At 51.1% G+C, this 26,857-nt stretch overlaps 8 protein-coding genes across 8 annotated transcripts; 6 read left to right on the top strand and 2 right to left on the bottom strand.

Moving 5' to 3' along the window:
* Nucleotides 1-490: 490 nt before the first annotated feature.
* On the top strand, nucleotides 491-2,891 carry ALTATR162_LOCUS1942 (uncharacterized protein; the record flags this gene model as incomplete). Its single annotated transcript, XM_043309544.1, has 3 exons — nucleotides 491-695; nucleotides 759-2,182; nucleotides 2,250-2,891. The coding sequence occupies 3 exons, from the start codon at nucleotides 491-493 to the stop codon at nucleotides 2,889-2,891; spliced, it is 2,271 nt and encodes a 756-aa protein (XP_043165479.1).
* A 1,631-nt stretch (nucleotides 2,892-4,522) lies between these two features.
* On the bottom strand, nucleotides 4,523-5,374 carry ALTATR162_LOCUS1941 (uncharacterized protein; the record flags this gene model as incomplete). Its single annotated transcript, XM_043309543.1, has 3 exons — nucleotides 4,523-4,833; nucleotides 4,898-5,061; nucleotides 5,115-5,374. The coding sequence occupies 3 exons, from the start codon at nucleotides 5,372-5,374 to the stop codon at nucleotides 4,523-4,525; spliced, it is 735 nt and encodes a 244-aa protein (XP_043165478.1).
* A 2,363-nt stretch (nucleotides 5,375-7,737) lies between these two features.
* Nucleotides 7,738-10,638, top strand: ALTATR162_LOCUS1940 (uncharacterized protein; the record flags this gene model as incomplete). Its single annotated transcript, XM_043309542.1, has 4 exons — nucleotides 7,738-8,215; nucleotides 8,265-8,752; nucleotides 8,799-9,136; nucleotides 9,183-10,638. The coding sequence occupies 4 exons, from the start codon at nucleotides 7,738-7,740 to the stop codon at nucleotides 10,636-10,638; spliced, it is 2,760 nt and encodes a 919-aa protein (XP_043165477.1).
* A 2,124-nt stretch (nucleotides 10,639-12,762) lies between these two features.
* ALTATR162_LOCUS1939 (uncharacterized protein) lies at nucleotides 12,763-14,525 on the top strand (the record flags this gene model as incomplete). The annotated part of the gene is made up of 5 exons (XM_043309541.1): nucleotides 12,763-12,880; nucleotides 12,934-13,164; nucleotides 13,214-13,303; nucleotides 13,362-14,116; nucleotides 14,166-14,525. 5 exons carry the CDS (start codon nucleotides 12,763-12,765, stop codon nucleotides 14,523-14,525), a joined length of 1,554 nt encoding a protein of 517 aa, XP_043165476.1.
* Nucleotides 14,526-15,180: 655 nt separating this feature from the next.
* On the bottom strand, nucleotides 15,181-16,447 carry ALTATR162_LOCUS1938 (uncharacterized protein; the record flags this gene model as incomplete). The annotated part of the gene is made up of 4 exons (XM_043309540.1): nucleotides 15,181-15,632; nucleotides 15,692-15,874; nucleotides 15,925-16,360; nucleotides 16,421-16,447. The coding sequence occupies 4 exons, from the start codon at nucleotides 16,445-16,447 to the stop codon at nucleotides 15,181-15,183; spliced, it is 1,098 nt and encodes a 365-aa protein (XP_043165475.1).
* A 1,093-nt stretch (nucleotides 16,448-17,540) lies between these two features.
* Nucleotides 17,541-19,350, top strand: ALTATR162_LOCUS1937 (uncharacterized protein; the record flags this gene model as incomplete). Its single annotated transcript, XM_043309539.1, has 3 exons — nucleotides 17,541-17,761; nucleotides 17,814-17,971; nucleotides 18,038-19,350. 3 exons carry the CDS (start codon nucleotides 17,541-17,543, stop codon nucleotides 19,348-19,350), a joined length of 1,692 nt encoding a protein of 563 aa, XP_043165474.1.
* Nucleotides 19,351-21,240: 1,890 nt separating this feature from the next.
* ALTATR162_LOCUS1936 (uncharacterized protein) lies at nucleotides 21,241-23,366 on the top strand (the record flags this gene model as incomplete). The annotated part of the gene is made up of 2 exons (XM_043309538.1): nucleotides 21,241-21,642; nucleotides 21,693-23,366. The coding sequence occupies 2 exons, from the start codon at nucleotides 21,241-21,243 to the stop codon at nucleotides 23,364-23,366; spliced, it is 2,076 nt and encodes a 691-aa protein (XP_043165473.1).
* Nucleotides 23,367-24,116: 750 nt separating this feature from the next.
* ALTATR162_LOCUS1935 (uncharacterized protein) lies at nucleotides 24,117-25,151 on the top strand (the record flags this gene model as incomplete). Its single annotated transcript, XM_043309537.1, has 1 exon — nucleotides 24,117-25,151. The coding sequence occupies one exon, from the start codon at nucleotides 24,117-24,119 to the stop codon at nucleotides 25,149-25,151; it is 1,035 nt and encodes a 344-aa protein (XP_043165472.1).
* Nucleotides 25,152-26,857: the final 1,706 nt, after the last annotated feature.

Here is a 26,857-nt window from a genome sequence, read left to right as displayed (position 1 = left end):
CCGAGCCCCGCGCTTACCGCTTGCCATCACTGCGCCCACCGTTTGCTATCACGCTCCAGCTTGCTACCGGGCGTAAGTTTGGGTCATTGTGTACCGACATCAGGCAAACAACTAACCACAAACACGCACTACACACTTACTCAATTTAGATTTATATCAGCAAGTGATTGTGGGTCATTGCTATTGTCCGTTTGCCAGGTGATGGTGATACACGCACGTCATATTCCCGCGGTCACCTAGGCAGGCAGGCTGCGCATGGCCGGTGGGTGATTGTGGGGTCATTGCTGTTGTACGTTTGTTAATCAACAATTGTCTCACTTGGAGGTAAAGGCAAACACTCTACTTCTATCGTGGGTACCTATATAGAGATCACCCTCTTGGCGACCACTCTCTCTCTCAATCGGCACCACGACCTGCTCCAAATCTTTCAAAATTCTATTGACTTTCCACTATCGATACAACTACCGACATTTCTCATTGAACAAGCAACATGGTTTGGTTCGATGATGTTGATCTTCCCACAGCCCGCGCAACCTTGTCAGACACTAGCGTCTGGAACAAGATCCGAGATGGGTGCCCACAGTCAGCCTTATCACGACCGACATTCGGCTTCCGAGTGAAGAAGTACTTCAAGTCTAAATCAGAACCGCTTAGGAGCGAGTTTCTGCCCGGAATGCAGGGTCAAGTTCTCCACCGTAAGCACTTCGATGTATGGACTTCGTGAGACACACACTAACTGCATACATCAACCTCCTCAGGTCAAGGAAATGGAGTATATGTCCAGGTATTTGATCTGTTCGATGCCAAGGGCGGCTTACTCAAAGATTGGATCCACCAAGACTTCATCGAGATCGGCACCGAGCTCTATGGCACTTGGAAGACGGATGTTTGCAACATCCCCAGGATGCCTTCGAAATTCACTCCAGAAGAACACACTCTGTTCAACAACCCCAAGTGCAAGCACCTTGCGCTCGGCATTAGCACATTTCTTAGGAAGCTAGCAGAGACAAATCCAGAATGTCTGACTGAGGAGAACCTTAAAAGGCTTGGGGGCTTCTCAGGCGACAAGGTCCCATGGATTACTACAAAGATCCTTGCCGGCGTCGACAAGGCAGGCCTTATTGCCGTCCTGAACAATCCCCGATTCACCATGAAAGAGCTTGAGGCAAACGCAAACCTCGACTGCGAATCTTCCGATGCTCAGGGCGAATCCGGCATCTACTTTCGCCGCTACGTTGAACGTGGATCTGGTCAGTCGAAGAAGCCCTGCTCGTTATATGTCGGTCAGCCTGTAGATTTCTACAATCGCTACATCGGGTGGATCGCGGACGGACATGATGATCTGAAGGAGAAGTCGGAGCCCGTGAAGATGCACGCATTATGCCGACTAGAGTCAGTGTTTTATCAAGAACACAAGTATATCATCGAGCAGCTTTTCACTTCGCTTCTTCAGACATACAAGCAAGCTCTCCTCAACCGTACCATGGACCTCACCGACACTCCGAGCAACTACCATGTGAAGAACTGCTCTGATATGGACAAGATCGCCAAAGCATCTGCCAACGACAGCGGATGGACTGGTGCGGTACGGAGAGACAGCTTTTGGAATGGCTCGTACTCCACCTGCGCTGGCCTTAACCATCAATCGCCTATCTCAGAAGCGCCATTTCATGAGCCAATTACCTGGCTTGAATCCCGCGGGCATATGCCAGATCCGGAAGTGCCAGGCAAGTCGATCCCGATCTCAAACTTCACCCGCGAAGTACCGAAGAGGATGAAGGTCATCGCTGCTGGTAAAAAGTCAGCTTCGAAGGGTAACTGGTTCATCGCCTTCGACCTAAAGTCACAGGAGACGACCTCAAAAGACTACGATCTTCGAATTTCCCGAGTGCTACCGAAGAACTTCTCCTCCGACGGCGTGGAATGGCCAATTCCTGGTTCTACCTACAATATCACGATCGAGGTTCGCACAGATTGGAAACCTCACCCCTTCTCGTGGGCTCGCCTGCCACTCATTGGTCCGTTCAAGGATTGGGATCGAGCTAATAGCTGGGCTATTGCTATGCACTGGATCGACAAGGACGGCAACGATCGATCCAGATATCTCCATTGCGAGAACCGTTACGAGGTGTTGAACAAAGAGTCAAATGGCTCCACTCAGCCTTATGCAAGGGGTATTGAGGTGAGAGAGTCTCATGCATGTTGATATAATAGGATCAGTCCGGATAATACTAACTTTCGTCTTGCAGGTCATTCACTGGTTGTACCGTGAGAATATTCCCGCCGATAAACAACATCGCTGGATCCAGACGCCCCCTTGGGCAAGGACGAAATTGATCAATTATGATCATGTCCGCCAGATGATCACGTTCGAAGCTTGCAAAGGAATCACCACCACTGCGCCCATTCCCAGCGACCGCAAACACCCAGATATCATCGAGGCAGAAATGCAGGGACGCGGAGTACATGGAGACTTTGGACTTACCAACGTGGGCCTCACTCTTGCCCAAGCCAAGAGAGCCACCCCGGGAAGCTGGGGTAAAAGGAAGAAATGCGACAGTTGCATGTTCATTGCTCGCGGGACAAGCCCAGGTCTCTGCAATCCCAAGGAGGGCAGCACAACTTGCGGGAATTGCCTCATCCTCTTTGGACGTCCATGCTCTTACACTCTTGGCATCCCGGCTGTGAAAACCAATGCTGGTGATGTTGGAAACTCATTTGACGAACTCGCGGCTCGTAGAGATACAGCGAACGCGCTCCGACGGACGGCCCTCAACGGACTCCGGGGCTCAGAAGATGATGCGATGATGACCGATGACCCGAATTTTATGGAGATTGAACAAGGAGAAGACGGTGATTTGGAGGCGGATATGGAGGATGAACTTAACTGAAGGGCAACGAAGCTGGTTGAGTTGGGTCATTGGAGGGCATGGTGGTTGCGAGAGTACGGTAGCGAAGGGCGTGCATTGTCCTGGCTAGTAAATGATGGCATTTCCAGATGAGCGTTTGGTAGTAAGTAATGCACACATGATGATACAGCGAAAAGACTGTCCTCATCACTTGCGTTCATAAGGGGGTTTGGTTAGGATAGGACTTTTGGTTCGGGAACTTCTGATTTTTCGAAGGGTCACCACCCGGGCAACCTTTCTAATTTGCTCTGAATGTCTGCACAATGTAACCCAACATAATTAAGAGGTGGTACGCGTCAATGACCTAGAGCATAAGAGATTTGGGACTTGTGACGATGGTGTTGCGCACTTGGTGTGTCGGACCAACGGGATGTGAGGACCTGTTAGCCCTCACACTATCGAGCTTGGCCGACACTCTAACGTGAGCAATGATCTGTCACGCAACAGATGGTCAAAGGCAAAAGCTATATACATGTTAGGTATACTGTACATTAATACTATGCAAAGGAGGATGCTATCCCCTTAAATGTCACTGTTGCTAGTAGGAATAGTGCGAGTTCGATTTTCTTTTGCCTGCAGCAAAAAAGGAACAGAAAACAAAAAGATTAGAAAAAAAAGGCAAAAAGAAAGCGAAGCCGGCAGGATTCGAACTGAGCCGAAATTAGTATTAAGTTGGTTGAATGATGGCAGACATGACTTACCCTGCGCGCCCGAAGGCATATGATATCTATTGAAGCTCTGATGAGCTTGTTCGAGTCATACCCATTAACCACTCTGGCACGACTCCTTGGATTGTGATGATTGATGGAAGTTTGCTTCATTAGTAACAATATATTCGTAGTACATAGCAATGTGCTGGCAGATTACATTCGAAGGTGGGGACATGTGAAGCAAATTCTGAGCAAGCGGGGCAGAAGCCGAACTTGGCCGGGCTTGCAAAGGACGCTCTTCCACACGATCTATTGTATGCTATTAATACACTCTTCGTGTCGCGTCCTTATTGTCATAAAGTAATCAACGTTCAGCCTGCCTAGATATACACGTCTAGTTACATTTGCCTCACAGTGCGCAGATGTGGCCTTGCCAGCTTCATACCGTTTATTTCTATCTTTTTCTCTTCTAAATCGCTTTTCTTGCGCTCGCCAGTAACTAGCTGCTGCAATACGCAAGCGGAGTAAGTTTTACCTTTTCCGTACCAAGGTACCTTAAGCTACGTACCTGTCCAAGTATGACTCGGCTTTGTGTTTGAGCAGCTCACAACTCCGCAGTCAACTAGATCGTGATGCACCCATGAACGCGTCGGATCCTGATTTGAGCAGAGAGTATTTCGCATGCCGAACAGTTTACAATGTACATCCTGAGATTGCAGTAGCTCGTCCGCAAGCGCAGGTGCGAGCGCATAAGCACAACCACGATTCACAGCACCGTCATACACCACAATTTCTTCTCGGCGACCTTGATCAGATATCGCTACTAAACTACAAGCCTCTTATCCCCCACTTGCACCTTTACCATACATAGAAAGCCATGCAGATGCTCGCGAAAATCCCAAGGGCCCAGTAATACCTCCAACTGCCTACTTCCATACCAACCACTTACCCCGTCACATTTTTCTAGCATTGCAGCTTCGCCGGACCAGGGATCTTGTACGGTGTTCCGTTCCCCTTGGGCTGGCCTTGAGCATTGTAGATGCTAAGCTTGATCCCAGCATCATCCGCCTTGTAGGCACCAGGGAAGCTGACCGTATTCCCGATCTTCGATCCAGACCCTGAGACATTGATCTGCGCGCAGCCCATGTAGAACTGCGCACCGCCGGTTGTGCTAGCGCTGTGCAGAGCGATCATTTCGGCCCTGAGGAGATATTGGCCAGGTGCAACACAGGACGGCATCGTCATTTCAGTCCATCCACCATTTGAGATCATGCCTAAATGTTGGTGTGCAAAGTCAGTACATGTCTCACTTGCAGTTCGTGGATAGAATTTACGTACGGTCGACACCCCAGTTTCCCGAACTATCGAGGCCGTCTTCAGAGACTTTGAACCATTGGAGGCCAGAGGGGGAAGCGGAGGCGGCATTTGAGACTTTCGCCATGTAGAAGATTGCTGGACCCTTGTGGGATTTGGCAATCGGGTGATCGGGATCATTTGCGAATCTTGGAGGAATTAGTAACATGTTGATGCGATGAGTAAGACGAGGAGAATGTACTGTGCTCCGCCGACAACATGACCCCAGTTGACACCGACCTTGTCTCCAGGCTTGACGTCGATGACCTTACTGGAGGACGAAGCACCGGCATTGCAAGCAATGTTACCATCATTGACGTTCGTGATGGGATTGTTGGAAGGCGCAACGCGAATACCATTGCCTTGACCAAGGTCCTGCCCGTTGATCCTGACACGCTGAGCGATGGTATGCGCTGACCCAAGTGCGGGCAATAGAGCGACGGCAACAGCGAGGAACTTCATCTTGAGTGAAATATCGGTAGCTGGGTAGTGTAGATGTGATGAGAAAGTGTCAAGCTGTGGATGAGGTGCTGTCACTGGGTATCATGTCTCTTTCTTATATACTTCTTTCTACTCCCATGACCACACTCTACCTACCGTCCGAGTACAAGCACAATGACGCTCCGACCTTTTCATCATCTACCTCAGTCGCTGGGCTGCAATATAACCACGCCACATGCAAGCCATTGCTATATGATCTCTAAGGTTTTAGCATGCACCCCAGACTTCTTTTCCACGACGGTCGGGGCGGCTGCTGTCGGTAGTCTTGCCGTTCAGGATGATACGGCCAATCATAAGGAACATGTGCCGTTTTTTTCTGGGCACTCATATATGTTGTTTCGTAATAGATGGCTCTGTGCAACCAATCAGTACTTGGCAGTGGATGTTTGTGTGCGACCGGTTAATATATATTTCGCGATGGAGGCCCGTGAACGGCAAAACTCATGACCGGATTTTGGAGGCGATATGCCCGCTATCAACGATTTTATCAAGCATTGGCCTGATCATCACCCGTGCCTCTTTGAGATTAGTACCAAGACTAGGAAAGATATGAGTGCCTCTGGACCACTGATTCAGAAGTAAACAAAGTAGATCAAAATGTTGTGGAACTGGGCGAGCCTACTTGGGTTCCTTGACTAACATGAACCTCCTTTCGATCCGCATTTTTGTTGTGTCTTACGCCTTTTTGTAATATGTAGACGAGTCTGTGATACGTCGCGATCCGTTTGGTCCAGGATGATTCTTTCCCCAGCTAGTGCAACGTATCGACTAGGTCAAATGCTACCTCCTCCAAATGCGTACTCTGCAAGATTTTATGTATCGAAACCACGAGTCGATGGTGAGTGGGACGTCGATAGGTCAGCTGTCCGGGCAGACATTGTTTTCGGATGCAGTAGGAAGTATCACAATATTACCCACCTATATCATATATTTTGTTATGGGTTTCCAACTATTGCCTGTTGTTCAAGAAGTTTGACGATGATAGATAGTCTTGTATAGCTAGATCGTGATCTTCGTTCGATATCTGGTGTCCGTCCTCTCTTTGGCAGTCAATCTGGACAAGCAAGATTGCCTGACATGTGGGAAACGGCAGTTGCATGCAAATTCAGGGTGATGGCCAGGCTGCTCGCGAATTGTTACTATCTTCAACAATAAGGGTTGTTTCTGTTGCGGTGTTGCAACCTTGAATTGCTTCCAGAGCAGCACTCCACAGGGCGTCAGGGAGGCGGCTCAGCGACAAGGCTAGCACTGCTTATCGTCCATCACAAACGCATGTGCCACATCTCTCCTTGCTTCTCGGCGCAGTACTGGTGAGATAGCCGATGACGACACTGTATCAATGGAGCCCAAGATGTTCCTTGGTTGATTGTCCAACGTGATCTGGAGTTCTCCGCGGTAGGCTAGAGATACTACGGGGCTTAGTTGGTCTTAAAGGGTCCGGTACGAAAGGACCCCTGAAAAAATTGGGATAGGTCCCACGAGAAACTCGCAGCAAAGTCGAGGAAGGATCTCGGCATCACCGCCTTGCTGCACTGATCTGCGGAGGGATGAATGCAAATCAGAATTGGGTCGGCACGTTCGGCTGATGCCCTCCCCACATAGTCTCCACGTGTTTGGCCAGCGGCAATGTATGTGGCGACGGACGATGCAGCTGAAAAGTCACCGAGACGCTCTATCGAAACTAAAATTTTCAAGATAGACAAGTTGGCAGACCGCGAAGACGCTCTTGTGCTCGCCTACGTGTTCCGCAAGCCCACATGTAACAGCTGCTGGGACAATCGATGTGACGGGGACATGCAACGGCGCAATGGATGGAGATGCAAGCAAGTCATGATAGGCCGAACAGCAGCAGCCGCGCCACAGACTAAGACAATTGAAGGGTCGGGCACTGCTGCACGATGACGATCATATCCGGATGGTGTTGAGCGCGTAGCATTCAAGGGAACATGACATCACCTAGGCATCTTCGTGAGCCTCTTGAGTGCCGCAAAGCCGCCGTTAATGCGCCATTGTTGAAATCTCGCACCTCTGCGTTTGCCTTTCGACATCCACAAGCTCCCTCAGGCACACATAAAAGTTGAGCGGTTTCGGACAGAATTGTAAGTACTGATCTACGGCGCCATCTCCATTGGTCGCTCGCAATCTGCGCCTCGACCCCTCTGAGGCAGCTTACCCCTTAGCGCGACTCCACACGTCATCGCCAGCCACAGCGAACGCGGCTCAGGGTTGTTTGCGAAACGTCTTCTTACATATATTCGTCAGGGTCTACCTTACCGTTGCAGCCAGTATCCACGACCAGGCAGTGAGCCTGACTAGCAACCACCATGGCGACGCAGCGACCAGTGACCCCCTCGGCCTCGTACGACCCCGTACCGCACGTAGACGACCCAGCCCATATCAGCCGTGGCTACGGCAATTCCTCTGTGAATGACTTTGCAAACTCACCAGCAGGCGCGCAACATGAACGTTCGCGTCTGGGGAGGTTCGAGGAGGACTTCGATGCGCGCACACGAGGCTCGTCCGTCCTTGACGGTGACATGCACCAGCGCTCGTCTTCCCGCTCCTCCACCCTGAACCAGGGCGCAACGCCTTCACGAAGTGGCACGCTCAAGAAGAAGAATTCGGTCAAGAGGACGGGCAGTATGAAGCGCAGCGGAAGTAGAAAGTCGATGCACGCTGGCAGTATTCGTGGTGTGACCATTGACGACCAGGAGCGCGGCTATGATCGCGAGGACAGTGTCTTTTACACACCTGTACCTACCAAGGGCACGCCCACTGAGATACTGGCAGACCGCTTCCAGAGTATGTTCGCGCATGTGACAGTCGTATGCAACTCACTGACATCTGATAGCTTGGCGAAAGTTCCTCAAAGACCTCATCACCTATTTCCGCGAAGTGGCTTCCTCCTACGAACACCGTGCCAAGTCGCTCCTCAAGGTGTCAAATGTCATCAACAACACCAATGCGCCCGCTGCTCTCCTCCTAGAAGGAGGCCTCAACGATGCCAACCGCATCCTCCGCGATTTCCACAAGCAGGCCATTCTCGAGGCTAACAAAGCGCGAGACGTCGAGGCAGATGTCATCAACCAGCTCAGCGGCCTCAGAGCGGATCTTGCACAAAAGATCAAGGAGATCAAGTCACTCTCTGGCGACTTCAAGAACAACGTCGAGAAGGAAAAGGAGACGACAAGGAAGTGCGTGACAGCACTCGAGGAGGCATTGGCCTTGGTCGACTCTGACCCCACGGCCGTTGCGGGCAAGGGAGATCCCTATGTCGTTCGCCTGGGTGTCGAGCGCCAGGTTGAGAGGCAGATTGACGAGGAGAATTACCTTCACAGAGTTAGTCATCGAGCACGCAAGGCCTACTCACAACTAACGTACATAGGCCTACCTCAACCTTGAGAACTCTGGCCGCGAACTCGAGTCGATTGTTGTGGGTGAAGTCCAGAAAGCCTACAATGCCCTTGCTAGCATCCTGAAGCGTGATGCCGACGAGCAGTACAACACGGTTGAGAAGTTGCGCAATGGTCCGATTGCAATGCCACGCGATCTCGAGTGGAGCAGGTTTGTTAGAAGCGACCCTCACTTTGTTAACCCAGACATGCCGTTGCGCAGACTGGAAGACATACAGTACCCCGGAAAACACCACCCAGCTACCACCGAGGTCAGGGCGGGCATGCTCGAACGAAAGAGCAAGTACCTCAAGTCATACACGCCAGGCTGGTAAGCAACCTATTCCCGTGAACAAACTCCGACTGACATTTCGCAGGTATGTTCTGTCGCCGACGCATATCCACGAGTTTAAATCAGCCGATCGCATCTACACTCAGCCTCCGGTCATGTCCCTGTATCTGCCAGACCAGAAGCTTGGTTCTCGTTCCCAACCCGGAAGTTCCTCCCATAAGTTCGTTATCAAAGGCCGTCAGGCTGGATCCATGCACCGTGGCCACACTTGGGTATTCCGGGCAGAGACTTACGAGACCATGGTGGCGTGGTTTGAAGATATCAAGGCCTTGACCGAGAAGAGTGGAGAGGAGCGCAATGCTTTTGTTCGCCGACATGCAAGCGTCAGGAGCACCAGCGCCGGCAGCGCCCGTTCAGCGAGCTCTGATGGTGGGCTAGAGGAAGATGAGGCAGATGCAGTACCATTCTCAGCCAACCAGTCGATGAAGGAACAGGCCATTCGGGACCAGTCTCCGCGACCTTCACGACCTTCTCCAGGTGGGCGATTCCCGTCTGATTTGATGGTCAACCGTAACTTACAAGCGCCTCTTTCGCCTTCTAGTGGAAGTTCAGAGGTCGGCAATGATCTAACGACCATGTCCGGAGGTCCGCCACAGGAGGTTCATCCGATGTATCTTGCCCAAACCTCAGCCTACCAGCCCGAACCTGTTCAGCCAGTCCAGTATACCCAGCCTGTTCAGCATCAACCCCAGACCGATTTCGCAAACTCATATCCACCCACTCAGCAGTCGCATGATCCGCTGGCTGCCAATGCCTCTTCATACGCGCCCGTTTCTCAGGCTTACCCTGTTCAGCCAACTTCAATCGACCACTACAACCAGTCACCTTTGGAACATGCTCAGCCCATTCAACGCCACGATAGTAACAACTACGGTGATTGGATGGCGCCTGCTGTTGGGGGAGTAGCAACTGGCGCTCTTGCAAACGAAGCATACAGAAAGAAGCAGTTAGCCCAGCAACATCTCGATGCTCAACAGCAGCAGATTCAAGCACAACAATATCCAGTCGAACAATCCCGGGCAGTAGATTTTTCAGACGCCACTCCTACCCAAGTCCCGGAGCGACATCCTGATCATATCCTCCCCGACCAGATCGATGATACCGGCTACGTAGCTCCATCTGCAGCACCTGCCCCGATCGTCGCACCCATTTCCGACGGCCAGACTCAACCTCATCATCCTAGCAGTCCGGACACACTAGCGACCACGTCGTCTTTTTTAGGCGAGTCTGAGGTCGGTGCCGCCCCTGCCTTTGGCAAGACTGTCAATGGAGGACCTGTTCCAGTCGACCTTGTGGACACTGCAGATGAGATGGCCCATCCTGGAATGGGCAAGCGGATGAACACCGACATCAGCGTTAGTGACCTGCATGTTCCGGGCGAGTATCCCAAGACAACCGTCGGTGATGCCACGGGTGCTGCTAGGACACCCACTGGAACTGCAACATCGCAGCAGCCCACGACTTTTCTGAAGTACAATTGATTGCGTAACGGTAATGACTGAACGAAATGGATATAAGAGATCTATGGATGGCGAATCGGACGATTGGGTTAGGGGTTCACGACAAAAGGTCAGTCAAGGGCTGGCTATGGTAAAGAGCAGTATACATCTGGGTCACCTTTCTCTAAGGATGTCCATGATGGATCTTACAGCATTTTTCTTTGCAATTCTTTCCCTCGTTAGAGCGTGCGAGCATACGTGCTCATGCGTCCTTGATACCCAGCGTGATACGCCCTAATAGTACATAGATGGTAATCTGCCTTAATACGTCGTTCGAATTCTTTCGAATCCTGCCGTTGTCGCTTCTTTTTGACGTTCTAGAGCTCATCTGTGATCTATTCTGAGAGTTCTACGTGTTGGAGAACTTTTTTGGAGGGTTTTAGTAGATTTTGGTGGTATGGCGAAACAGTGAGATTTTGAGCGCCAGAACGAATATTGACACAACTTCAAATCTGTCGCATCTGAATCGCCTTCAAATTCTGCTCATTTGTTACACGAAAAACAACTTCTCATGTTGTGGTGTTGGATAAGAATAATGGTATAATGGCCCAAAGGTCTGAAGGCCCCGCTTCGCCCGACACCCCAAGTGCGCAACACCAATACTTCTGCAATGTTCAACACAACATCAAAGGACGAAGTTCTCTTATGCTTCCGAGCCTTGACGCGCATTATATTTTGGTTATATTAAATTACGATGCGCTGGCGCTTAAAGCAGATTAATCCGTTGGTCGCCCTTCGAGAAATCCAACGCTTAAAAGTGCCCAGTCTAAAACCCCGACTCAACTTTTTTGCATCAACGAAAATTACAACGACAGCCTTCTCCCTATACCGATATGTTTGCACTGCTACCCTACGCGACCCACTTGACACCAGACTTGATGTCAAAGACTTAACGGTTTTTTAATTACCTAGGTATACTATGTTACAATACGCTAACGCTTGGAGCAGGTTTAAGAGTTTGTCACCTTCCGGGAAATCTTAAGTCCCCAGGTAATCGTTCCAAAATCCTAACCCAACCTTTTTTCCATAGAGGAGCGCCCTACAACGGCAACCTTCTCGCTACGCCTCTCAACTCCGCGACCCTTTCTCCACATCCATACAACTCAACTTTTTGTGACTATGAAACTAACTTCGCTGCGCCTGGGCCATACCATAATCATTCTAATCGCACTCGTGCATATAGTCTAGATTTTAGTCGCTATATAACTCCCAAACTTCTCTACCAGCTCATATAATGATGAGGCCCTAACTCATCTGATCTGCTGCGCAACCTATCTTCAGCCCTTCATGGGTACTGGGAGACCGCCGCCCATGAGATCATCTCGAGGTCGCAAGCCAAAATCGCAACCATCGCAGGACATATAGCTGCTGCTTCCTATGCGCGACACCTGGAAGAGAGCTGTATTCCCCTTTACTACTGTCTGGGCTTACGGTGAGCAGAGGTATCGTGGCGAGATACCATGCTCTTGGATCGAACACGACGCGCATGGCAAGATGACACGCCTGAGCGTTGAGATCTACCACGCAGATTGTTTTAGCTGAAACAATGGTTCTCTCATAACCCATATTGGACTCCTGCATTACTGTCTGTGAGCCTGTCTAAGGTGGATACTTGGTATTGACCAAGGAAAAGATGAATCGGAGTTGGAGGCTACTGAGGGTGAAGCAGATGTGGAGGATCAAGTTTGGCAAGGGCCTTGAGGTATACACGGTGCTCCACGAGAGTATGCTCACAAAACATCATGTGGTGTATGTCTTTAGGGTGAGCTTTAGGTAACAAACAGAATTCAGAAGAAATGTGCTTCTTTGCATCCTTGCGGTGCTGTTTCTTGTATTATGAGAAAGGTGATGTCCTGTGCTGGAGAGGCTTATGGAGCTCGGGACGATGCGTGGGGCGGGAGATCCGCTAGTGGCGCATGTGCTGATTGGTTTTATGCAGGTCCGCCTCAACCCCAGGAATAACTCCCCAAGTTGCGCATCGTGAGCGCCGCTTCCACCAGAGTGTTGCGCCTGTGCTGCTGGTGAGCGCTTCCGAGATCTGTTTAACCTTGCATTATGTAGAGTGTGAGCACATCTACTTTACAAAGCCCCAAATCGCCCGGCACCATGGACACGATAGCAGTTGCCCCAAAGGCGTCGGCGCTGGCGTCGCCCAAGATCGTTAAGAATGCCAAAGGCAACATCGTGCCGAGCAGCCAGATGGCGCATATCGCGTATGGATGTGGTGAGCACGCGACCAAGCAGACTCTCAGAAAAGAGGTTACTGATTGCAAGCAGAGCATATGGGCGAGATGTTCGAGAAGGCGCGCAAACAGACCCTCCAGCACTACCGAGCTATCCTCCAGAACATCCACGAGAAACCGAGTATAATAGCACAGACGTACAATGCACCGGCAGATGCGCGCAATGTCGTGTCGCTGAGGCCGCTGTTTCTGTGCCTGCAGTGTCCAAGCATAATGACTGAGGCGGATCGGGATTTGCACTTTGAGACAAAGTCACACTGTTTCTGTGGGTTCAGCAGCATGCCGCATGAATGCAAAGGGCTAACGGGAAGTAGCTGTGGAATCACGCGACGGCAACATATACTGCGGGAACTGCCAGGACTTTATCTACGACGAGACCTTGGACGTTCTGAGAGTGCAAAAGGGTGTGTAAATGGTATTTGTACAATTCAAAAGGACGAGGGTTGGCTGACTACAGTGCAGGCAAGAAGCGAAAGTACGAAGACACTACAACGACCGAAGACCACAAGCTCGTCATAAGCAACTCGACTTTCCTCCCCTGCCGAGCGATAGGCCTGCGCGGGCTCTACAACATGGGTCAGACATGCTTCATGAGCGTCATCCTGCAGACCCTTGTCCATAATCCCTTCATACGAAACTTCTATCTTTCCGAAGGACACAAGCAGACAGAGTGCGAGAAAGAATCATGCGTGAGCTGTGCGCTGGACGAAATGTTCGTCGAGTTTCACTCAGCTGAGAAGACGGAGGGTTTTGGCGCTGTCGGTATGCTCATGGGTAGCTGGCTAGCTGGAGAAGCCCTCGCAGGATACCAACAGCAGGATGCGCACGAGTATATGCAGTTTATACTCAACACGCTGCATCTGGCAAACAGTGGGTCGGCAGACGACTCGGAAGATTGCAAATGCGTAGTGCATCAGACATTTTGCGGAAAACTGTCAAGTACAGTGACATGCGACAATTGCCGAAATGTTACCACGGCGCAAGATCCGTACATGGATCTTAGCTTGGATGTCCGGATACAGGGCAAGAAGCGGAAGATGATAGCAGAAAAGGGTGAAGAGACACCTTTAGATCTGAGAGACTGTCTCGAACGCTTCACGGTGAAGGAGAAGCTGGGCTCAGCAGAGTACACATGTCGGAATTGCGACAGCCCGCAAAATGCGACCAAGCAGCTGAGCATCAAGAGACTACCACCCGTGCTCTCCATTCACCTCAAGGTACGTACCAAGATTCGCTTTGGGCGTCTTCATGTTAACGTCTACCCAGCGCTTCGAGCATACAAAATCCACATCCTCTAAGATCGAAACACCCGTTCGCTTTCCTGTCAAACTAGACATATACCCCTATACAACCGCCCACAAAGCCGCCATGCGCGCCGCAAAAACATCTGGCGCACCACCCTCGAACCACAACGTCAACAGTCCAACAAACGCCCTCGTTTACGAATTGAGCAGCGTGATTGTGCACAAGGGCAAGATTGACTCTGGGCACTACGTCAGTTACAGTAGGGAAGGCAACGATTGGTTCATGTTCGACGATAGCAAGGTTGTACTGGTTAGTGAGGCAGAAGTACTCGCTGCAGAGGCCTATCTGTTATTCTATATGGTCGGCGGATTAGAGGTATAGGAATTGACCCAAGTGGAGTTTCCGGCGGTTTGGTATACAGTATCTGCTTGGGCAGGCATACGCCCATGAGCTGTATGTTCGGCGTTTACAGAGTTGTCTGGCGTTTTCGAGGGAAGATGATATTCCTTCTCTACCTAAGGACCATTTACACATGTTTTGGCTTTCACGTTACCAATCCATTGATGTGTTCACCCTTACCCAACACCAATCTGCTTGGAGTCTTCGTTTCGTGAACCTCCTGCTAGCCTCATCCAATGAGTCTAACTTGTCTCGAATGCATTGCTATGTGTAGGTCCTTTCCCCGTTGACCGCCTCCCTGAATCATGCTGTCATGATTCTTCCACTCGGGCAGGTTTGCCGTGCACATTGCCGTCGCGGATATACTCTTCCGCAAACGCGTCGTTTCAACGCAACGTCGTAGGGCAAGCAGCGGTCTGAGCGACACTTGTCTTCACGCAAACGTAGTTATCCGGTGGCTTTGCAACGCCCATCGCAATTTTTTGAACTCCTAGATTCCTAGATCCCTCCCCAAACGGTGGCCTGCAGAACATGGCACTCCACTTGGACAATATATTTCAGCGTTCAATGATTCAGTTATTCGTGGACTACATATATTAAGGTGTATCGCTTACTGCAAGATACTACCATTTCTATATCAATTAAACGGCGATTTTGCCTTTGTTGGACTTGCAGAGACATTGCTCCTCGAGCTTGTGTCTTCAAACATCGTTTCGATCTGCGTATTCACTGTTATTCCTTTACCACCCACAAACTGCTCCACACCGCCTATTTGATCTGACGGTGGATCAGTGAACAACGAATCTTCTGATCCATTCGCTCGATTCCTGGTATCGTGCGTCGAATGTAGGCCGCCAGTTATCTGGCTGGAGGGATTGAGACGGTTTCCGCTGGCTTTTCGTCGCGCAGACGAGAGCTCGTAGTGGCGACCGTAACTGTTGGAGGCATCTTTGGAGGTGTTGTTTGTGCCGAGGATCATGGAGCGCAGGGCAGGAAGACAAGTAGCGATTATGGCGATGGCCGTCTCAATCATGGAGACGGTGCATGTTAGCATTGTCTCGTTCTTCTTGGAGTAATAGGCTCGGACGACTGGTGCGAGATACGTTAGCCGAGATCCTGATTCATGCTCAAGTGTAATCGGTACGTACTGCTGGCGATGACTACAAAGAAACCCAGAGCGAATATTGCAGCTACACCGATCTTTTGCTTGAGTTTCATTTGCAGCCGAGAGACCATGGTTATGGGCAAGCAGATGATGATCACATCTGTGATGATGTTGAAGAAGATGGTGATCCAATAGTTGATCTCGGCGGCTTTGGGACTACATTGATCTGCGCATGGTCAGAATCCACATTATGCATATGCGACAGGGTTTGCTCACAGTCAGGATTGTTGGACCATCGCTTGTTGTGTGGAAAACACTGGAACATGATATCGAAAAAGATGACAAGGTACGTAACAGCCAGTCCGGCAAGCGTGAGGTTATACACAAGGACCAATCGTGAGCCAGGCGCTGCGAGACTCTTATAAAAGAAGACCAAGGCGAATTTGATGGCCCATAGCGATGAGACGTAGAGTGTTGATCCGGGAATAATCATCTGCATTATTCCTTTGAAGTTCTCTGGTGTTACTGTCGACATGTCGCCCAGCCCTAAATTCCACATGTGCTGTTGGATAATGAGATCCCCAACTAGACATGCCAATGAGAGGAGAATGAGGAAATCATCGATCCCCAGATTGCCTAGCCTCTTCCATCGTGCATACATGCGCAGCGCGACGAAAGGCAGCGCGGCGATAGTGCAAATGTACCATGAGACCTGCCAACTGGATCAGCGCTGCGCGTAGCGAACGAAGGATGAAGGAGCAGAGTAACCTACCACCTGCCCGAGCCCACTGTCGCCCATGCTGCTTTGCCTGTCCGGCCGTTGCCGAGATAGAGCCGTAAGGAGTTCGAGCCTGCTCGCTCCACCTTGGTTAGAGATCCAAGAGCAGAGTCTGTGGAGAGCCGCGAAGTGTACAGAAGAATTGACAGCGGGGTGTATCTTTATTTCTTCTCCACAGGCAAACCACCCCTAAAGTAACTTTACAGGATGTTGCGGGTTATGGTACTAGTATGCCGTCCCGTAGCGTTATGGCATGATTGCATCAGGGGACTTCCCAAAGGCCCAACCGTGACTGGCAAGTCTAATTCGAATGTTGCTCGGGCGCTAGAGTCGGCACCCAGCCCTGAGTTGCGAAACCCTTGGACTGCCACTACTGAGTGGCAACGTTTTCATGCCTTAGAGCGAGTTGAGCTAAGCTTTGGTAGAGTTTGACTCGAGACGAGAGCAACACATGTGTAGCATCGTGTTCGCCGACCGCGGCACTGGGAAAGCGAATGCCTCTGCTCACATGTCAAGGGACCGACGAGTAATGGGATGGCAAACCAATTTTCGCAAGCCTCGGGGCCATGGGTGCGGTAGTAGAATGCGATAGGTCTCAGATCTCTATCGAGCATGCACGACAGGTTACATGGATCGGTCCGACAGAGCAAGCATGCTTCCTAGCTCGCATGGCGATGAATGACAGGGAACGGTGGTCTGGAAGGCACATAGCGCACGATGTCAAAGGTTCTACCTTGGAACTGGTGGCGTTCTAGCGCTTTTGGCGTATCAACCGGCTTCTAGCATGGATGACCTGTGCGGACTGCGATTGGTACGACTCGCTTAGCTTGCCAATTTGCGGTCCCTGATTCTCATCGGACCTCGGAACGCGTGAGGACCTGCAGCGACGGAGATGAAAATACCCTTACAGACCCATCAGGCTCCACGACGGACAATCTTCGGCAGTTGAGGGTAACATGGTGTTACCGTACAGTTGGCGGCCAGAATCGTTCCCATGAAGTGGTAAGCACGCCGAAGTGGTGCCCTATATAGCCATGTGTGAGCCCAAACACGATCTACAGCCTCCCGCCAAACTCAATCTCTTACCCACCATCGTGTCTTCTTGACTTGCGTCATGAAGGTTTCGACAGCTCTTATTGGCTTACAGAGCCTCTCGCTAGGCGTTTTCCTCGGTCAAGTGACTGGCACTCCGCTGCCTCCGAAACCTTCGAGAGCAACCGTAACGGATGGCACGGCGACACTCGACCAAGGAACTGTAAAGGGTTTCACAGATGACTATGGAAACTCTGTTTTCCTAGGCATTCCGTTCGCGCAGACAACTGGTGGGGAAAACCGGTATGTGTCGGTGGTGATGAAACGCCCTCGCCGTTGCTGACAACCTATGTAGATGGAAAGCCCCTCAGAACATCAGCAAGCTCAAGAAGGGTGAGGTGCTCGATGCGACAAAGTATGGCGCCACCTGTCCGCAAGCCATCACCGGCACAACATACTCCCAGCAGGATGAAGACTGCCTGAACCTTAACATCTGGGTGCCTTCTCCAAATAGTAAGTCGCCACGGGCGCCGCCGCTTCCCCACAACCCGAATGGACCTCATCCTCATCCTCAACCAGGCCCCCCAGGTCCACCAAGTCCCCCTCCAGGCTTGAAGGCACCAGGTCTTCCTGTTTTTGTTTACATGTACGGGGGCGCTATGGTCACAGGATCAAGTAGCGATCCTAAACTCGTTGGTGAGAACTTTGCTCGCAAGGGTGTCATCTTTGTTAGCTTCAACACTCGTGAGAGCATTTGGGCGTACCCCAATTCCGCCGAGCTTGCAGACGGCAAAGAGTCGCAGAACTTTGGCATCCTCGATGTCGACAAGGCTTTGCAGTGGGTGCATGACAACATTGCCCAGTTCGGCGGCAACCCTGAGCACATCGTCTTTGGGGGTCACTCTTCTGGCTCGGTTCAGGTTGATCATTACCTTTGGAACCATCCCGACACCTTCCTTGCGGGTGCTGTTCAGATGGCCGCGAACGCAAAGTCTGGTCCGGCCGTAGGTCCTACCAACGAAGCGCTTGACCTCGTTGCTAAAGAGGTTGGCTGCGCGACTGGTAAAGGCCAGCTCGAGTGCCTGCGTAAAGTCGACATGTACGCATTCCAAACTGAGGCCTTCAACGCCACTTTGAACACGTACTTCACGCCTGTCGTGGATGAGAAGACGCGCTACCAAGATTATGCCTCGCGTTTCGCTGCTGGCAACTACGCATCCCATGTTCCTCTGCTGACGGGTAACTCCGACAAAGAGGGCGCCCTCTTTGGCCTGGTGTACGGCAGCGAGAACGCTGACTTCTCGGCATGGCTCAGCACCTTTAATGCTGATGTAGCGGAGATTCCGAAAGACCTTATCGAGGCAGCGTACGACATCGCCGATTACTCCACTGTCTCCGAAATGAGCGGTGCTCAGTACGGTGACGCACGATTCTTCTGCCCGGTCGATCATTTTATCGATATGCGCAGCGAGACACAAGACACTTGGTCATACCGCTTCCTCGGCAACTATTCCAACCTCCTGCCTTTACCTGTAGCTTACCCAACACATGGCGCTGAGATCTCATTCTTCTTCGGAGGAAACGGTGCCTTTGCTGGTATCGAGGGCGTGACTGCCGAACAGCAGGCGCTTGCCGATTTCCAGAACGACTGGTTCGTCGAGTTCATCAAGAACCCCGCCGCAGGTCCTGGCTGGGACAAGGCCACCCCTCGCAGCGGGCCGATTGCGAAGCTCGGTGTGCCTGGCAACGAGCTTGCTGTAGAGATTGGCAACACGGCGGATTTCAACGCTAGATGCCAGACTGTTTACAACCCATTCCTTCCAAAATATCCAGTCATCCAGAGCGTACTTTCTGGTGCAATGGATATGGTAGAGGGCGTCATCGGAAATTAGAAGTAACGACCCAAAATAATGTCGATCGGAAGGCTATCATGATATCCCACTAGCTTCGATAGTTAATCATAATCTAATACGACGATCAGTGTTCGTCGCCCTTCGAGATATCTTTCCAGCCAAAAGAATTGACCAATCACATCTCCCCCTCGAAAAAAGAAACACGTGACCTGGCTGGAAACTGGGCTTCCTATATTTCGGGGTTTGAGTCGATGAAACTTGCAATGTAACTGATGCGTAAGACATCTCGCGAAGGGTCGGTGAGCTCGACTTGAAGTAAACTTCGAGCTATCCACCCTAATGAAGCTATTGGAATAGCACCAGCATATGGCGGGACATCGAGAGGACCTGAGTACAGAACACGAATCGTCTCCACTCACATTACGTTGATCGAGCTAGGTCGGCTACGTTGCTCTCGGCAATATTGGGTTGCACTGATTGCGCAGCATACGCTCTTGGACACCACATCGCTGTGCGGGATTCCTCTCGACTTGTAGTCGCATAATGAAGTTTTAGATATCGAACTTGTCGATTTACAGCCGCAAGGCTGTAAAGGTAGTTTTTTCTTATGCTTCGGGGTGAGCTCCCCGAGTATTTGGGAGTGTTACCGTCTTGGCGATGAACCCCGGCCCGCTAAGAGAAGGAAAAGACGGAAGAATTGCAAGCGAGGCTCGTATTGTGGGTTTTACATCTCGAAGGGCATAGGTACAGTAACATTCGCACAGTTGCACAATACGACTAAAAGCATTGGGTGAGCTCCTGATTGCGAAGTGCGCCTCCGGAAAGGTTGATTGTACAGTCGAGGTGTCGTCGCGTCGCAGGTACAACGACACGTCCAGTCGCCGCGTGGAATTGTAGTTACTAACAACGTCTCTTCCACGAAGGACCCTAAACGCATTCGTCTCCCACCCACATTTTTCGTCGTCTCACCCATCCGCACTGTGCTTAGGCCCCAAGATATTAACGGACCCGAGTTGCAGACCCGTTTCGCAATCAGCCAGGCTTGAGGTGATTTGACCAATAATCCCGACTCCTTGTTCGCATCCCCGCTTGGCAGCATGCGTATCCACCACCCCCTTTCACAGCGCTCGTGGGGTGAGTCTAGCACATCAGTCGTTATAAAACATTCGAACATCAAGAGTAGGGATGCATGAAGCATTGGTACCTAGGTACTGGATAGAACTGGCTACGTCTCCAAAATCAGCCGCTACCTACTTGTCATCAGGAGCTCACTGTGGACACTGCAGGGTAACGGGGCGATCGACATTAGACACTCTCTTGGCATATGGGGGCCTAACACTGCCATGCACTGGTTAACAAGGCCTGTGTGCCATGTGGCGCGTGCGATGACTGTACAGTACAGACTGCGCCTCTCTATTCCATGATCGTGAAGGGGCCACCAACCGCTCGGCCAGACGCGCACTATGAGACTTATGCATGGTTAGATTGCCTACTCTCTGTGGCTGATTTACAGGCATTCCTACGGCTTTAGTCTGGACCTGGACCTGCTGCCGGATTCTAGCCCTAATGTGAAAGAGAAGTGATCCTTCAGTGTGGAAACCCTCTAGGAGCCTCCACACTGGTCTCGTCAGGTCATTTACACCGACTAACCTTACTGTCCCTGGCAGACACTACTCCACAACTTTTACATTTGCGCAACAACTCCGGTCCCGACGGCCCAGTTGTGCTGACCCACACAGCACCCCCGTCGTCACACGCACTGTACGCCTTACCTTCAGCCTTCAGCTCTTTATAGACTCGCTTCCATGGCCTACAGGCCGATCAGGCAACCGAGGAAGACTTTGGTAGGAATCACGGTTGAACTCGGGCTTCCTTCTTCCTTACACTTCTTCCATACAACAACCGGTCTGGAGTCGAGTCCACACGATCATGACCACGCGTTATCGTCTCGAGCACGACAATGAAGATCCAAAGCCCCTCTTGCAGCACCAGGCTGTATGCGAACGACTCCAAGACTACCGCCAGCTTGCCTGGCTCGCATGCGCCACGACCTCGCTGCTAACCACAAGGCACCTGTTGATCGAAAGGAATTTGCACTACCCCTTACAGCTGTTCATTTGCCAGATTGTGGCTACGGCTATCGTCACGTTCTTTTTACATCCATGGAGATCGAACGTTCAGGAAGCCAGTGAGCAAGAGCAACATAAAAAGCGACCGGTTCAAGGCACACTGTTAGTGGTTGCTTCAAACGGCCTGCAAGCAGTATCGGCATTCTGCATAGTACAAGCAGTCCTGCATACCTCAAACCTACCCCTGCTTTGCATGATCACGGTATGTAGCCTTGAGGCAATTTCCAAAATACGTTGCGCTGACCGTATTAGACCATAGCCTTCTTCGCCGAAGGTCTCGTACTCTACGTGTTCAACTACACATCTCGCTCGAACGCACAGATTCTGTCTTTGAGCTTGCTTTTTCCAGCTTGTGCCGGGATATTGTTCATGGAGTATAGACTAATGGTACCAAGCTTGATCGCATCAATTCTGGCAATGCTCCTAGTTGGCGCGGCTAGTGCGCTGAGGAAGCTGGCTGCTAAATACTACCCAGGAGACTACGCTACCCGGAGTACGAATACGGTTTGGCTAGTTGGTATGGGTAGCCTGCTTGCGTTTGTCTGCGCTATCAGCAATTGGCCTGGTGAGCAATGGGACTCATTCGACGTGAGCAGCCTGCCTCTCCGCACCCTGAATGCTTTCTCGACAGCGGCGGCATTCTTAGCTGGAGGCTCGATACTTTTCCCACTGGATATGCAGTTAGGGGACCAACTACCTGGAAGCGGCTTTGCAGCAACACGACGTATGCGCAGCATAACGACGATTTTAGCCATGGTGGCGATCACAGGTTGCTCCACGGTGCTTTCGTTGCGTCGCTCATACACTAGCTGGTACCAGCTATGTTGTTTCCTCTTCGCTATCCTATGTGTCTGCGGCAAAGATGTCTATGACACAATTTGGAAGCAGGCCGGTCAACGCAATGATTCTCGCGGAAGCTACGATCTCGTTTCACGTTCTCCCAGAGCACGACTAGATGATGAGGAAGAGTGCGGTACGAAATCACAACGCATACTACGACCAGAGTCACAAGGCCACAGTCTTCGCTCATCCTTGGTCAGCTTGGCCCTGATAATGCTGTGGACAGCGTTCGTAAGCTTTAACTTTGGACAACGACAATACCCTCGAATGGAGCCGCATCTGGATCTACATTACGAACCTATCGGACCTCTAGAAGTTGTTATCAGCATGTACAAAGAGCGCACCGAGGATGTGGCAGCACTCATAACTAAGCTGGAGAGCATGCCGCAGATGTCGGAGGCTCTTATTACGATTTACTTGAAGGATAGCGAAGCAGACGAAAGACAGATCAAGCAAGAAACGAACGCGCACGAAGTGATCAAGCTCCCAAACGTAGGACGCGAAGCCGAAACGTACCTCAACCACATCGTCAACCGCTGGGACAGTCTCGCTGAAAGAACGGTATTTCTTCAAGCCGATGTTCACAACCCACGGGAGTTCTACCCATTCTTCGAGCGATATTTCCGTGCAAATCAGACGGGTTTCCTCAACCTAGGATGGGCAGGTATACTCTGCAACAGCGACGACTGTGGAGACAAGCGCGGCTGGCAGGACGAAACCTCGCTCTTCTCGGACACACAGTCCCGAATCGACAACTCCCACCGTGAGAACGTCCTGCTCAGCTACAAAGGTCAGTTTGTTGTCACCGCGGCGCGGATCCGCGGCATTGACAAATCCATCTACGACGATTTATGGCAGCTCCTCGTCGACGAGAACAGCTGGGCACACCAGGAACCCTACCTTCAGGGACGACCCGATTCAATGAGCCAGCCGTGGTTCGGATACACAACGGAGAGGATATGGAATGTGCTGTTTCAGTGCTCAGACATGGACGTCGCGTGGCGGTGTCCGACTCTGTTGAGCGGATGGAGACCTGGCGGTAGCATTGCCGACTGCCAGTGCTTCGATTCAGAGCTGATGGAGTAGGCGGACAGCCATGAGTAGCGGCCCAGAATGTTTGTTTTGTTTGTTGTGATACCCCTAGACGTCGAAATGCGCAACGCGATTTTCCGCATTTCGTCACTTGTTGTTAAATATAGATGACGCGCAATAAGAGCGAAGTAATAATAGCTTTCCAGATTTGATGCACACAAAGATCATGACTTCCCCCAGGTCTCCCGCACACACACACCAGCATGCTTTTTTTCTGCCGAGCCAGCGGAAGCAGTCAGACGGTCGAGTCTGTGGATGGCCATCGCCCGCAAAAATGTCGCTCCGGAGCGTTTGAGGATTTGATGCATCAAAAAGCTGCGGATGCAGGAGGTTCGAAGCGCCAAGCTGAAACACATTGCGCCGACAAGATCTTGCGCTTGCCGTTTGACACGTGATACAACATCCCCACTTTCAATGCTGGCGCGGGTTCTGCAATCGATCCCTGCGCCGCACAGCAACGAGCGACCACTCACACATGACTCGGCCGCATTGCACAGCCATGGCGTCGCAGATACTCCCCTTTCCCTCAAATCGTTCCATAAGATCGCTTGCGGCGACGTTTTATACCTAGTTGAACAATTGCCCAAGTCTAAATTATCCGTCTTCAAGCTCTGGACAACCTACAGCGAACCCCGTATATCTCGCTTCCTATTAACCTGGGACGTCCGTCGAAATTGCACGTCCGGACACTAGACGATCGCGTTCCCTCCACTTGGTACAAACCGTGCCACCCTGCATACGCGCATGGCGACGGTTCAACGAGCGAGCAACAAGCTCTCAATTTCCTCGAACCGAAGCTCAGATGGTCTTTACAAGCATCGCCAGAGTATGCTTTTCCGGGAACTAGAGATCCTGCTTGAACTCACGCCGAGCACCTTCAGCTCGCCACTTCTGGCTCTTCCAAGAGAGATCCGCGCCCAAATCCTCAATTATGTGTTACCAGATACCAAAAATCGTCCTGAAATTCACACTTGTCTATGGGGAGCCGAGATGTCCAATGGAGAACCCTGGCGGCACGACATCTTTGGGTATGGATCCTCCGTAGCCAAAGCATCCCGATTACGGCCCGAGCTCCTCCTTATTAACAAGCAAATACGCGAAGAGCTGCTTTACAACTACTTTCGCCGCAGCAAGATTACGTTGCACGCTGAACTACGGAACACGCGGACCAACACCGACTATTTTGAGTTTTCACACCACATCCTGCAATTGCCTATGCTGAAGCATATAACGCATATACGCTTCTACATCGAATGGAACTACACGATGTTGAAGAACGGCGGGCGAGATCGTATGATGAGAGATCAGACACGCATGACAGGCAACCTACTCGCTGCCATGGACAAGATTGCTCTCTCGCTCCAATCCATTGAAACCATTGAGTTGTCGGTCCTCTTTTTCTGGAAATTTCGAAGCGGCAAGATGTACAGTCTTTCCATGCAGGATCTCTTTGACCTCGAAGACGTCTTCAAGCGGTGTGCTGAGCTTCGGTGGCTTAGCCTACTTGGAGAAAACGACCTACCTGGGAAGAAGAAGATTACTACTTCTACCTATCTCAGCCCGACTTCGGCGGCAGCAACTTCTTCGGCGGGTGTAGGCTACAAGATGTCGACGGAGAAGAAGGGTACGGAGCAGAGTGGAGGCATGGAAATTTGCGTGAGCCGTGACCTGGAAGACGCGATGGAGGAGAGAAGAAAGAGTAGTGTCGACTTCTTCGGTAACTATGAAGTTACAGAGCCTCTACCACAGCCTAGTTATCGGCATGGTGCTATGATATAGGGTGAAGAGGAGAGAAGAACTGTTTGAACATGCGGATGAGTGACAATGGGCCCTCCATCGCATAGTACATCTCTCAGCGGGAGTTGTCAGAAGCATAGAAGGCCTTACCGACAACACATGAGAGACGAGCCCGGGCCTTACATCGTCGACTTCGCATACGACTTTGCGAAGCAAGTCATCTACAACGCCAGGTTCAACGCAACCGCGATCATCCGCCGCACCAGCCTGACACAGGCAGCACAGGGTCTGAGTGAGATGGTTGTCATGGCTCTGAGAGTAATGCGAATCCGCTTCAATCTTCAGCATGTGTGGTGAGAGAGGATCCAGTTCACAAGTCAACCGATACTGCCCGGTAGGAATTTCCTTGACCATGCTATATTCACCAGAGGGGTATCATATCCCGAGTTGTGGCGTGCAATCTACGCTAAATCACGGGGTTCGGCCGAGGACCGTTGAGTTTGTTGCTAAGCAATGGCGGGGAAGATGGAGAGAACAGAACTTCGCATTGACATCGAACTTCAATAGGCGAAGTTGCTATATTCTAATTTAAAACGATAATAGCTCAATGTCTACTGTCTGAGAGTGCCCTGATATCTGTGTTGTTTTCTAGATAGAGATGCTGGAGGTACAATGGAGAAAATGGTGTGGGGATAATGCGCTATTTCGGTACCTAGGCTCACGGTAGTCTTCCGCGTCTTGGTTTCCCCATTATTGTGCTCACGAACGAACTAATCACGGTCAAAATGCAGCGGGGTAAGCAGAGATTCTTTTAGAGGAATAACACATTACCCTCTTTACGTTATAGAGCTCAGTCGGTGCAGGTTGCACTTGGGCCTTAACCCTTGTCCTGTTGCATGTAACGGATTTAACAGTCATAGTCTTCACAGAGCAAGCCACAAAACATGCGGCAAACAGGTAGCCGCAGCCACTGACACCTTCCACTACTACTAGCTGCATCTCACTTCTTTCTACTTAATATGGACTCTCGTAGCCGCCGTTCACAGTGCCGTTGCTACTCTACTCCCCCCACAAACCCAGGTGTTTGACGCAACCCAGCACTTTATCTCCGGACGCCAACGTGGGTAAGGTCTCCACATGCCAACATTCTTAGCATAATAGCGTTCGTTTCGCGGGTTTCGTTAAAGAATCTCAAGTTGATTTGTCGAGTTGAGCAGCGCACTACCCGGCAGTTTCCCATGACAACTAACGCAATCACCACCTACTGAGGCTCATACAGTAGCGACGAACTATCGAAATGCCACAACCAGAACCGCCAGGATTGTATCGCCATCCGACGAGAAGCGAGATCATCGATCAAGCGGCAGCCGAAGGTCATGATGCGGATATCCCAGGCAACCTCGGTTCTATACACCAAGTGCCTAGTCATGCCTCAGGGAGGCGTCACTCGTTAGATGAGAAGAAGCATGAGTACACGACGGGGGAGAAGGATATTGAAAAAGGCAACAGGCCAGGTTCAATCTCCAGCGCAGATGAACTGGACGCGGAAGAGGAGCCTGAGCGCGATCCAGATGTTGTCGACTTTGACGGCCCCAACGATCCAGAGAATCCTCTCAATTGGCAAGCATCGCGGAAATGGGGCATGGTGGCACTGATATCTGCTATTACCTTCCTCACGCCTCTCGCAAGCTCGCAATTTGCGCCTGGTGTTCCGGAAGTTATGCGCGAGTTCAACTCAACAAGCGATT

This window comes from Alternaria atra (genome assembly GCF_907166805.1).
Source record: "Alternaria atra isolate CS162 genome assembly, contig: 21, whole genome shotgun sequence".
NCBI lineage: Eukaryota > Fungi > Ascomycota > Dothideomycetes > Pleosporales > Pleosporaceae > Alternaria > Alternaria atra.
Note: the sequence above shows the minus strand (reverse complement) of the source record. Positions and strands in the feature narration are given on the sequence as shown.